This window comes from Nelusetta ayraudi, unplaced genomic scaffold, assembly GCF_046127955.1.
Source record: "Nelusetta ayraudi isolate G7.1 ecotype Tasmania unplaced genomic scaffold, CSIRO-AGI_Nayr_v1 ptg000007l, whole genome shotgun sequence".
Classification (NCBI taxonomy): Eukaryota; Metazoa; Chordata; class Actinopteri; order Tetraodontiformes; family Monacanthidae; genus Nelusetta; species Nelusetta ayraudi.
The window spans coordinates 4,030,001-4,042,690 of record NW_027466057.1 but is presented as its reverse complement, the minus strand read 5'-3'; the positions used below and the strand labels follow the sequence as shown (position 1 = coordinate 4,042,690).

At 46.5% G+C, this 12,690-nt stretch overlaps 2 protein-coding genes and 1 long non-coding RNA gene across 4 annotated transcripts in view; 1 reads left to right on the top strand and 2 right to left on the bottom strand.

Annotated features, from left to right (window-relative positions):
• Positions 1 to 210: 210 nt before the first annotated feature.
• On the bottom strand, positions 211 to 4,183 carry LOC142883031 (uncharacterized). The gene is made up of 3 exons (XR_012925982.1): positions 4,113 to 4,183; positions 1,388 to 1,529; positions 211 to 479 (listed from the first exon to the last, which is right to left on the bottom strand). It is a non-coding gene; the product is annotated as an uncharacterized LOC142883031 (long non-coding RNA).
• A 3,232-nt stretch (positions 4,184 to 7,415) lies between these two features.
• colec11 (collectin sub-family member 11) lies at positions 7,416 to 10,721 on the bottom strand. The gene is made up of 7 exons (XM_076017976.1): positions 10,579 to 10,721; positions 10,082 to 10,238; positions 9,911 to 9,982; positions 9,423 to 9,494; positions 9,274 to 9,327; positions 9,098 to 9,193; positions 7,416 to 8,991 (listed from the first exon to the last, which is right to left on the bottom strand). Exons 2-7 carry the CDS (start codon positions 10,212 to 10,214, stop codon positions 8,600 to 8,602), a joined length of 819 nt encoding a protein of 272 aa, XP_075874091.1. The 5' UTR covers positions 10,215 to 10,238; positions 10,579 to 10,721; the 3' UTR covers positions 7,416 to 8,599.
• Positions 10,722 to 12,332: 1,611 nt separating this feature from the next.
• The window catches only part of myo6b (myosin VIb), a 32,545-nt gene continuing 32,187 nt past the window's right edge, over positions 12,333 to 12,690 (top strand). For both annotated transcript variants that reach the window (XM_076017974.1, XM_076017975.1), the window contains exon 1: positions 12,333 to 12,485. The gene's annotated coding sequence lies outside the window, so the exon portion shown is untranslated. The remainder of the gene's footprint in view (positions 12,486 to 12,690) is intronic.

Genomic DNA, 12,690 nt, shown 5'->3' with positions numbered 1-12,690 from the left:
GAAAAAGCATCATTTCGACATCGTTAGTGTCAGTTATCACGCTGAACAGATAATATTATTGCCCGTTGTTGGTTTAGAACAGCCGCATACAGGTATGCACCTGAAAGCAACATAGTTCTTCAAATTTGGGGGAAGCCACTGAGCAATGCATGTATTTAAAAGAAAAAAAAAACTCTCCTCAGGTTGCAGTCCAAAACCAGGGGGAAAAAAGACATTGGAAAAATACACAACACACCTGTCCAGGTTGCCACAGTTCACCTTGTGATAGCAGCGTTTACTGAGTGGAATCCATTCTCACTTCCTGTCAGAAACACGCGGGCCAGGCCGCTTGCTAAAGACTTCGGTTTTCTGCAGTGCTGCACCTGATCAATTCCGAGGTCCACCTCTGGTCGGCCGGCTTCCTGCACCTCCACCGCTCCCGGCCCCCTCACTTCACTCTTTCCCCACCCCGCCCCCTTGCAGGCTCAACACGCTGCCCTCTGAGAAAAAGTGATTAATCACAATTACCTGCGGCGCTGGCAGTCACCGTCTCATTCTTCCGCACACTCGGTCACCCTCTCCTCCCTCGCAGCCCTCCATCCCCGGCTGCCCTCCTGTCCTCTCTCCCTTTGCTTTTTTTTTTTTTTCCTGTTCAACTTTACAGGAGATCAATGTCGCTGTCAGGCCATTTATTTATTTAGAGCGCTGCCGCAGATGAGGGGGCACGCGGGAAGCCTCGATATCTTCGGTTAAATATCAATACGCGGCATCGACGTCGCACTCGCATCCGCTTCGCGCGACAAAAGTTTTCATCGCGTCCATGCCGTGATCAATCGCTCCCCCCGTCTCCATAATTCATTTACAGTGGCGTCACTTCAACGTGACAGGGCCGCGGCGTTCAAAACCATCAACTTTAAGGAAGCGTCCTGTCACTTTGATGATCCTTCGCTGGCAGTATTTGTGATGAATAACTGAAAAGCCATTCTCATCACCGCACTCCACCAGGAGGCAAAAAGAAAAATCACAGCATTTTGTTTCCCCCTGTGCGCCGCAGCTAACGAGGCTTTCTAGATTCATATTCAACAAAATGGCCTGATTGAATTCATCCATGATTTAAGCCCCCCCCCCAACCCCCGACGGTTTTTGATGTTCCATTGCATTGAGTATTCACAGAAGAAGAAAAAAAAACTTGGAGCCTCTATTCATTCGCCTCCGCGCAACAAACCGGCGCCACTGCAGCAGCACAGACGGAATGCGGAATGCGCGCACCTTTTTGCACACAAAACACACGCGCGCGCGCGCACGGCGGTGATAAGTTGTCAGGCTTCTTAATAGCGAGGAGTGATTTTGCTGGAGGCGCGGCAGACAGAAATAGGAAGGAGTGGGACTTTAGAGCGTCTCTGCTCACCTCCCCCGCCGGGAAGAGAGCCGGGATCCTGGACACCTGCCGCGGCTGTTTGGTCGTCTCCGCCGCGGCGGCGGCGCTCGTTCACGGAGCGGCCGCTGGCGGCGCGCTCAAGGTCCTCTTTAAAGGCGGCATGAGAGCGAAGCTGCACAGAGAGACAAAAGAGAGGGGAAGCAAGGGCGCAGATTAAGGCATGTTTTTCCCTGTGATTCATCATCGACTTTTCTCCCCACCCCCCCAGTCGGTTTCGGCACAGAGGAGGAAAGGAGAGAGACAACACAACACATCAGGGCGGGAAAAAAGAGAAACTTGTTTCGACACTTTTTCTTTTACATTTTCCTTTGACCTCAATTTTTCATGAGTTGATGTGCTTTGTAGCGCTCCTCCTCCTCCTCCTCCCGCCCCCCTCCCCCAATCCCCCACCAGCAACTCCTACTGTATTGAATTCATCTGGTTCCAATACATCCGCGGCACACACACAACCTATCAATCACTGGGGAGCGTGGCAAACTAATCATTTATTGATGAGATGGGGCGGCCATGAATTTCTAACTGCATTTGTCTTATTTATCAAGCCAGATCAAACAATGAGAATCCAAACAAGTTTAAAGGGAGACGGAGGGAGTCGCAGGGAATAAGTTATTCCTCGGCAGCAGACGGCAGAAGGTTATTGATGGAGATGGGAGGGAAACAAAAAAAAAATAATAACACTAAAAAGAGGGGGGCTCGGGACCTAGTTGCACAGAGAGAAGAAGGGGAAGAGTGAAGGAATAAAGGAGGAGGAAGCAGTGGGGAGAGTTCAGAGATGCTCAGACAGCAGGGTACACAGCTGAATTAATGCTCCCACAAAAGGCAATTTTCTCCTCGCAGGCTCCTCATCCGCTCCGCAGGTAGCAAGGTGAGATTTGTCTCTCGCCGAGAATGAGAGACACAGATGCAGGGAGCCGCCGAGAGTCGACTTTATGTTTCTTTTTCACTTACACCGCTCTTCACCGCAGCTGCCTGCCTCAATCCCTGAGCTGGCTCGGGGGATAGTGTAGTGATCTCGGGCTTCCACCAGAATACACTTCTGGCAGTGGTGTTTGCAAGCTCACTAACATGGACTCCGGGGAATAGCTGCAATGTTTCTGCGCTTGTTTGCTTTCTTTAATGCCGAGGCAAAGTCTGTTGGTATTCTTTTGAATTTCCTTCAGCCGTTGGTGGGCCGCGGGTGGCGGGGTGGGGAGGAGAGGAGAGGAGAGGCGGCGGCGGTGGTGTTGGTGGTGGGGGGGTGGAGAGAAAAGAACAAAACAAAAGAAGAGTGAAATTTGCCAGGCGCGTTCGGCAACGGGGAGTTGAAACAGAGTTCACGCTCGAGCGCCGCAGTGTCCGCGCCAGATCAAAGGGAGAGGAGCGGCGGCGGCGGCGTCGTCACAGCGGTGAGCCGCTCGGCAACCTCGACGCGCCGAGTCTGGCGTGAGGTTCAGAACGGGAGCACATCTGGGCCAATCAAAAATTGAGCAGCTTGTTTTGCATGTTTACAGCCCGGTGGCGAGATGTAAACAGATCTTATTTAAATCAACAGAGTTAAATCGGGCTCGTCTCACTCGGGGGAGGAGGGAAACCAAGGGGGACGGGGAGGGCGGGGCAGAGAGGAGGGGGCGGGGCCCCCGGAGCCCGGATGGCAAGAGGCAGGAAGAGGAAAGAAAAAAAAAAAGCTGAGGTCATCCCGGCTCTCTCGCTCGCTTGTGTTACGTATCTGCACCGCTGCGTCCTGTGGGAGCCGCCGACTGAGCGTATCAGGAGGCCCCAGAGAGCGAGAGAGAGTAGGAGTGAGTGTGAACGGGGCTCGGGGGGGGTAGCAGGGGGCGCCGCCGAGCAGCGAGTAATCTTTGTTCCCTCTCAGGCGCCGGGGAACAGGAGTCAACAGGAGGACAGGGCGATATGACAGCCGGGGGGGACGAGAGGAGGTCCGGGCCGACCGGACCAGACGGCCTGCAGCCACCAGCCGGCCGCTGCCTTATCAGCAGCAGCCACCGCCAACGCCGGCGCCCCTCTGTGGGATGACAGCGGGCGAGGGTTGGGGAGGGGAGGAGGCGCTACCTCCTCCGAGGTGACATCATCCGGGATCAGTGGAGAAGCGGGCAGCGAGTCATCGGTGATGTCACGGGGAGGCGGGGAGTCGAGCAGGGAGCAGCGTGGCCTGAGCTGACAGCCGTGACCCGCGCATGACACACGCATCAGTTTGTGTCGCACAGGGGACGTCGCTTTGGCAGAGTTGGGCGGCTGTTGAGTCATTTGGTTTTTTTGGACGGTAGTCACCGTCGCTGTTAAACAGCTGCAGGGAGGGAAGGTCGCAGGGGTCGCGGTCTGCGCGGCTTTTACTGAGCTCGAGCTCGCAACTGCAGGACGCTGCAGTACGGCTGTACCAGTTAACTACAGTAGTTAGTACAGTACATTAAAATATTGGGCAAATGCCCAGTGTCATTGTAACATCATCATAAAATTGTTTGTGAACAATGTGGGCAACTTCAGATAGCAAAATGATGCATTCCATGAAACCCAAATTGTATCTATGCAATCAACAAGTACCTCAGGGCAGCGTGTCAGCAACTTTAAACTGAAATCATTCGGCACTGCTACATTTACTACATTAAATGTGTACCATAAACAACACGTAAATATTGCTGTCACTGTAGATGAGCAGAAATTAAGATTCTGAAAAGCTGGAGATAAAAGATTAATTCACCGTTGCGTCACTTTGCAGCTCATCGCCACTAGGGGATGCAGCAGCCTTGTTCGCACTGCCGTCAGCGTCCCTGTTGAGAAAAGATGATTGAAAGTGCATCGGTCATTATCGGGGCTACACACACATTTGTTTATATATACGAAGTTACATTGCTATGAATCACGCCGCTTCCTAATTTTTCTCTTTTTCATCCCATTCCTCTCTATTTTCTCTTTATGCTACACATCTCGGAAAAATATATTAAAGAAAAAAAACTTTCTAGCTCATCACGTCTGTGAAACCCGAACTGCGCAAAGTCTGGCTTTTGATAGAAGAGAGAGAGAGAGAGAGATAGATGAGAACGTGGCGAGCTTTGGCGAGAGCAGAGCGTTGCAAGGGGTCGTCACTTTACACTTCAGGAGCAGTGAGGAAGCAGGTGTCCCTGAAAGCAGCGCAGGAGGGACACAAAAAAGGGAAAAGAAAAAAAATAATAAAAGGCTCCACTGCCGGTGCCTGGGAGCGGTTACGAGAACAAGGTTACATTTTACACAGGCTGAGCGAGAGCGCGTAAAGACAGGAGTTTTACAGCCATTTCCTGCCAGACTGCCATTGTTTTGTGAGGTCAAGCTGAAATGAATGACTGATACGACCCTACAAGTACATGCAGAATCAGCCGGCAAAAACAAGACGGGCTGGGAATGTTTGTGACTCGTGTCTCTTTCCCCTTTGAAAATCGTCCTAAGCAAGCAACTCCACAGGGGTTTAGGGATTCCTGTGAATCAGACTCCAGAGGCCTCAGCGTCAGCCGGTGAATGAGGAACACACTACAGTGATCTGGTAGAGTGAGAAACACAGCCACGTCTCTGTCTCTGTCTCCACCTCATGGCGCCGTGGGAAACAGCAGAGCCTGCTGTTTTGAGCTGCATCCTTCCAGACTCCTCTACCTCAGGAAGAGGCCTCAGCTGAAGTCAACAAAGGGGTTTGGTATATATTATGGAACACTTGAAGGTGATTCAAATGTGTCTCAGTGTTTTGGGGCTTATTACCCCCCGGGGGGGGGGGGGTTAAAATATTCATCAGATTTTCAAGACGACGGTAGTCTGGCGCAGATACGCAGCTCGAGATTCGGCACAATAAGGCATTTTTCTCCATCTGAGGTAAAATTGGCATCTGCCAGCGCACTGTCATCTTTCATGGTTAGAAAAATCAAGTGTCAGACACATCTCTCACCGGAATCCCACCCACTCCCTCCATCTACACCTCAACCTGCTGACTGGGCATCTTCCCATCCTCGCCATGTGATTTGGTGTTCATCCCAGGCCCCCAACAACAACAACAACAACAACAACAGTAGCGGCAGCAGCAGCAGCAATCCTCACATGAATTCAAAGCACTTCACTGTCTACTTAATCACAATACAAATTGTCCCGGTTCTGGTTTAAATGAGAGGTTTCTTCTTCTTTTTTTTCTCTCCTCTCCAATCATTGAAGTCTCCCCGGTGCATATGATCTGTCTGTGAGGCTCACTGCGCTTGATCAAGTGGGCCGGCCTGTCTCTGTTGGGATTATACCCATCAAAGTGGAAAGCAAAAGGTAACTCCATGCTTGCCGCAGACAGTGATTGATGATAGGCCTGTTTCATAACGAATTGCGCGCCTCCACGCCTCCTCCCATTCGCACATAGACACGCACACAACAAGTGCAGCACATGGGAGATGTTAATTGAAATGCTGCGTGTGCACAGATATGCCTTTTCGCTACCGAGGCGTTGCGGCGATAAACTGGAGGGAATCCGGCGTGTCAGGAGAAAGTGAGCAAACTGTCTGGAGCAACAGCACTTCCCCGCATCGCTGGCATGTCTTGTCTGTCAAATACAAGCGGTAGGTACAACAAAAAAAAACTAGTCAAACAAACATATTTCCACTGTCGTTTCACATCAAAATGGGGATCAGTGTTGATTAAGATATGCACATATTAAGCTTATGGCTCTTCATCCCTACCAGCATGGTGTTTGGACTTATCAAACAAGGGCTCAATAAAATAAATAAATAAAACAGCACTATCTAGCTTGCTTCCCATTTTTATCTACGTGACTGAAAGTGTCTATTTAGTGTTCAAACAGTGGGGCAACAAAGAAAACACACACACACACACACACACAGAGACTAATATATAGTAGTCCCACACTCTTATTATGTGGTTGTGATGAATGTATAAATGTAAAGGAAACTTGAAAATATAAATTTCGATTAAACTGATTCTGCGAGAGGATTTCGCGAGTGCTGTAGAGTCGTTCTCAGGCTCTCGCGAGAATGCGATGCTGTTGCGAGAGAGTCGAGATGACGGGACTGACAAATATTAGCGGCAGGGACACGTTCATGTCCAATTTGTATTTGGAATCACAGGACCTTTAAAAACCTCATAGACTTTCGCAAATTTGTATGACGTTGACGTTGGAGGCAAGTAAACTCTAGTGCTTTCTTGTGATCAATCTGATTACAGCAAAATGCATCAATACCTATTTTCCTTCCTACTAAAGAAAAACATCCATTCATCCATCCATTCATCCATCCATCCATCCATTTTCAATACCCGCTTCTTCCTGAGCTCAATTTACCATATTAAAGATGTAGCATCGTAATTTCTATCTACCTGTGTGTATGTTTTGTGGTTGTTGTTGTTGTTGTTGTTGTTGTTGTTGTTGTTGTTGAGTGTGAATTGTAATCTACACTGCCCCTTTACTGTGTTCGTGCTAACATAAAATATTGTGTTTGGTTCCAATTTTAATAGTTTCTACGATATCAATCATTTTTCAGCGGTAAATGTACTTTCCTGTAGGTCTGCCGTCACACGAGGGTGCTTGTTACCTTCATTTTCTATGTAATGTGGTGATATTTCAGATGTAGTGTAGGCCTTTTTTTTTTTTTTACCGCAGCAAATTATCCGCCTGCCCGCTGTCAGACAGAGCTGTCCGAAATGTTTACCTCAAAGGTAACCAGAGATTGCAGCAACAATGGCAGCTAATTGGTTTATACCAGACAAGTCCTGGTCAATTAAATGCATAATTCATCTCAGCTTTAATTATTCATTTCTTAAGGGACCCGAGCTGTGCTTTATTAGGGGAACTGCATCATGCATATTCAAATTCCTCTTCTTGGAGAGACTCAATCGGATATCATCTCTGCTGGGATGCCCGTCCGCAAAATACAACGGCAGCCGGGGGTGTAAGACAACCGCTATTAATCACGCAACTAAACCATAGAGGTTTAAGAAAGATGGAAATGTCATAAACCTAAAGTGTGTACTGTTTTGTCTTCTCCCCCCCCCCCCTGTCAGCTGTCACCGTGCTGTCATGTTGCAAATAAGTGAAATCATTTTCTTAATGTTTGAAACTCTCTTGTCTTGGATAAATGCATTATTAAACTATAGTAACATCAAGCTAAAGCTATTGTGTTATTCATCCCAGTGTGATGTGTCAACAATGTTTGGGCAACATGTATTAATTGACACTGAAGGTATATTGCAACGTTTTCCCCAAAGCCATTTATATGTGAATGTATCCTCAACAATTAAGTGTACTTAAACGCATCAGTGAAAACTATGCAGCTTTGAAATGAATATTTTCGCTTTTTTTCATAAATTTCATTATGTTTTACAGAGAGTCTCGTCGTTTCAAATCTATGTGTGAAAACATGTGTATATTTTATATATGATTATATTATATCCCTGAGTTAAAAAGAAAAATATTTCACAGACCGATTTTTAAAACTGCATATATATCTTTATCCGCTAGGTGGCAGCTAACTAACAAAGCTGGAGGTCTACTTCAAATGCAGGGCAGCATCAGCTCTGGGGTGAAAAGTAAACACCCTCCCTTAAAAATCATAATAATAAATAAATAAAGTTGAAAATGTATTTCCGCAGCTGCCTTATAATAACTTATCGCATAAATATTTATACAGAACAAACATTGTATTCCGTTTCTCTGATTAAAGGCACCCAAGTGGAACCAAAATCCTTCTTTAATGTAATATTTCATGCACAAACTACTGCCTTCTACATTTACTTATTTATCTTATTTGTTGATGGCAAGTGTTGCAATTATGGCTCGCTGGATGGTTTGCATAACACAATAACTCAATATGTTGGCTGGCACGCTGTTTGAAACGCTAATGAGTCAGAGTATGATTAAGGGTGTGGTTAAGGAAAGGGTGTGGTTAAGGAAAGGAAAGTGTGTGTGTGTGTGTGTGTGTGTGTGTGTGTGTGTGTGTGTGTGTGTGTGTGTGTGTGTAGCGGGGGTGTCTTAGACACCCCCGGGGTGTCTTAGAAAACCTTAAATACTGGTAGTCACATGAATAAATAAGCCAAGTCTTGAGTCTTGAGATCATGCAGATGTCATGCGATGTATACCAGACTTGAGAGGCACTTTGCAGATAACAACCAAGTACAACAGCAGTGATACTTTGACATGTCTTTGAGTTTGTTTGTTTGGGTTTTTTTTTTTTTAGCTTAGATTCTGTCCTTTTCAAACTCACAGACAAAACACATGGTGGGAGGGCACGCCACGTCTGTCCACTCCCCAGACGCTGCTATCTCAGTACAGTCCTCGTCATCGTCGCCGCCGCTGGGCTCCCCTTGCCGCCACTTGCTGAAGGTGGTGATGGGCGAGAGGTCCACGTAGGTGAAAACCCCCTCGTGGCGCAGGTCGTTCACGCCCATGTAGGCGCCGCTCAGGCCCGCCTCGGCGATGTAACCCGCGATGGCCGCGTTGGACGCCTCGTCCCTGGGCATGGCCAGGTGGCCTCCCCTGGTCTGGCAGTAGGCCTCGGCGTCTGCGTAGCTCTTCTCCTCCTTCACCAGCAGGTAGACCTTGCTGTCCGTCTCCCTGACACCGGCGACAGCTGCAGGGGGAGGAAAACGCCGGGCATTTTCAAATTTCGCACCTGCAGGCCTTCCAGGTGGACGCACAGACGCAAGAGCCGAGAATGATGAACGCTAAGATCGTACCATTTTTGATGAATCTCAGCTCAGAGGAGAGCTGCGACACCAGGATGTCCATCTCTCCGATCGTCTTCCTCATCGATGTGCACTCACATGGAACTCCTGTTCAGTCGACAGAGAGGTTTTGAGCAGGTCCGGCCTTCCAAAACAAAATATAATGCATTGTGGTGAATGATTACAACCTGGATCTCCATTTGGACCCCTTGGACCTGGATCCCCGATGTCTCCCTTCAACCCTGGGAATGTAAAGTAAAAAAAAAAAAAAATACAGCAACAGTTTGCATGTGTGAAAGAGCCATTTGTGAAGTAGACTTTTGCATTTGTGATTGACCTTTAATTCCGCTGGGGCCGACTTTTCCATAACGTCCCATGATGCCTTTCTGACCTTTAAGCCCAGATGGTCCTGAGGGAAAAAAACAACATAAGGTATACTTTTTTTCTTTTTTAATGAAGTTCATCTCCTGCACACAGAAAACATGTTGGACTCTTGCTATCCACTGAGGTACACAGCCTGTGTAATCTCCAGTGAAAGTATGCGCACATCCTCCGCTCCTCGTTAAGGTCTTCAGTAAACACTTGACCACAACAGAAGATTCCTCAGATCCACTCTCCTCCAGCTCCTCACCCCAAATGTAAACACTTGGACATCTCTGAGCGGCCTGGCAGTGACGCAGCAGCACATTATCAGCTCGCAGCAATGTGATCTTTGGCCCTGTTACTTTGTGTCAGTGTGGAGAAAGCAGGAGGTGATACTGATGGTGGAATCATCTCCCCTTCTAGTTTAAAGTGCATTAAAACTACCAGCACACACATACACACCAATATCTCCAGGCGGGCCGACTCTTCCCGGTCTTCCCGGTGCTCCTTTTTCACCTTTCTCGCCAGGTTCTCCTTTAGAAGACAAAGAGGTTAAAAACATTAGTAAAAATAAATAAATAATAAATACTTGATGGATGAGGGACAGCCTTTAGAGAGCATAGGACAACGTACCTTTGAGTCCAGGAACCAGTAGCTGAATGGTGCAGGACTCCTCCGCCAGGATTTCTCCATGTGACATCTGCAGGGTCAGTAAACTCAGCACAGACATGAGCGTCACAGGAAACAACAGCCGCTCTCCAGTCATCCTTCCCACGGGCTGGTTGGTTTGCTTAACAAGGAGGAAACAAGGAGGAGAAAAGTGAATTATAGAAGATAGAAAGTCAATACTTCGGGCTAAAGTGTAACATTGCTTCAAAGTTACAATCTGTAATGCTATACAAATTTAAACTAATTTAGCAACAAACAGGATCACAAGCACCCTGATTTATTCATTGGGGAAAATATTTGATACACTAGAAATGTGTAAAAAAAAAAAAAAATGCATAAAGTACTGCATGCAATGTGCAGCTCAAAGTAGAATCCATATTCTTTTGTCACAACTGAAATAAATAATTTACAAATAAATTGATTAAATTAATAGAAAAAGACAAAGCAGTGAAATCCCTCACCTTTCACAGATGTGGTTGGTCTACCTGCAGTTCTCCAGACAGGCAGAGAGAAGGTCTGCCAGCTTCCCAGCTGCTTCGGGAGCTGTGAGCAGCGACGGCCCTGCAGGTTCCTCCACAAGCAGCACAGAATGCGGTGCGATAGGACTTTTATAAACAGTTTGTAGATAAAGCCCAAAGAATCTGAAGCCTGAGAGGTTATTGGCTGGGAACGTGGCTGAGTGATTGACAGCAGAGGAGCCTAATGAAAACACTGACTTATCTTCAAGTCGGCATTTGGGGAAAACCGTGTTGTTGTTTTGGTCCAAACTTATTTTTTTCCCAATATAAAAATGTATGTTAATTACTTAAGAGTTAAAACATATATTAACTATTAGGTTGTGACATTGTTTCTACACTTTATATAAGCCACTGCCATATCAAGCGTGTCTTCAATATTATTTTTAATCGTTGAGGGATGTTACAGAAGTTAGGCTACTTTGCATTCCGAAACGTATGCATTTTCTTCCTATAAACAACAGACAAACAGCTGAGTCGACCCTTTGGATAATGCCTTTAAGGATTTCTGTTATTTTCATAATCGCCCGTTGGGATTTGACCTTAATTTTTCATGCAAGAGTGCACAAATTAAAGGTTGGGATTTTTTTTTTTTTTTTTTTTTTTTTAAACATGAAAATACTTCTGCCACACTGATTTCCCCAGAGTGCACCGGTTTCTTCTGACGATCAGCTCCCCCCCTGCATCATCTCATCCTCCGTCTTTACTTTCCTCCACCTTCCATTTTAATTGGTTTAGCAGATCTTTGAGGGGTTTTTTTTCTGTCAAACAGCGCTGGAAAAATACAGAATGTGGCCACTAGAGGGAGACATAGTCCATGCAAGTTTCTGAGAATTTTCTTTTTTTTTGCCATCGATCAGTCGTTGGACATTGCTGTTGTATGTAGAAGCACTAACTTCTATATGTCTCAGTCTAACTTAAAATAAAATAAAGCAATAAATAACGACGATCAAAAATGTTTTTTTGTTGTTGTTGTTTTGACAACAGTGAGATAAGTAGGTGATTGATGAACAGGAAGTTATACAGCTCAAAACTACATCGACTCCATATGTTAGAACCGACACGTGCACGTCTTTTGTCGTGCATTATTGAGGATTTAGTACGACGCTCTACTCGTGAACAGAAATAAAGTCATGTTAGTGTTTACACACCGTCATATGGTCTCAGTAAACTGATAGGCGTACTATCGGATCCCCTAATTAGATATACCGACCCAGCAGCAGCTTTCAATGGAGGGTCGGGTGTCTCCTCTGAAAGAAAGAAAAAAGTCGTTTCAGATGACCTGCCATTCAAATATTAATGAGTTTTTGCGCCCTTTTTCACTTTATCCAGTCAAGTAGCTTGGTGCAAACTTCTCTCCTGGTTCAATGATGTGATTCAGCTCGTTGCTATTTTTCGATTTTAAAACATTCTGTTTTGGTAAGATGTGGTTTGCAAACGCAATTTGGTGTTGATGGAAACTTGTATGTCAAACTGTGTTGTAAAATAATTATGGCAACTTCGCCGAGGCGACCATGAAAGTGGAGTAACAAAAGAGTATTGGAAATTAGCTTTTAGCTTTGTTGTTGTTGTTGTTGTTGTTTTTGTCAACGTCGACTGTTGCCAGCAATACCCACCTGGACCATCTCGACCTGGCGCAGCTTCTGACGTGCCCGCCTGAGTTGTTTGTATGTTTGTGACGTCAGCAGCTCACCGGAGCCACCCGTGGCCGCCCAGCCCTGTCACCCAGACTCCCTGCCTGCAGCCGGCATCCAGGACCGAGGAAGTTGCGCTGTTGGCCGCCGTCCGCAGCCACATGAGCGTTGCTAGAACACGGAGCGGCTGAATCGAACCGTATCTGCTGGACCCAAGACGTAAGTTTTGACAATTTATCAAAAAAAGTTGTGTCTTATTTTTAGGGAGTTTAAACAGCTGAGGATCGTTGTTTGTGTAGCCTTGAGTGAATGGAAGCCTAGAAGCCCTGTCTGCGTTTGCCAAACTGTCTCCTGCACACTTATGATGTCATCTCTTATTCAGTTGTTTACTGTCGTTGATATTAAGATTGCCTTTGGCTTACCG

Coding starts and splice junctions, on each gene's coding strand:
- colec11 (XM_076017976.1), bottom strand. CDS start 10,214: ATGACTGGAGAGCGGCTGTTGTTTCCTGTGACGCTCATGTCTGTGCTG. Junction 9,328..9,422: donor CGGCCCCAGCGGAATTAAAG/GTCAATCACAAA, acceptor TTACATTCCCAG/GGTTGAAGGGAGACATCGGG. Junction 8,992..9,097: donor GCTGAGATTCATCAAAAATG/GTACGATCTTAG, acceptor CTCCCCCTGCAG/CTGTCGCCGGTGTCAGGGAG.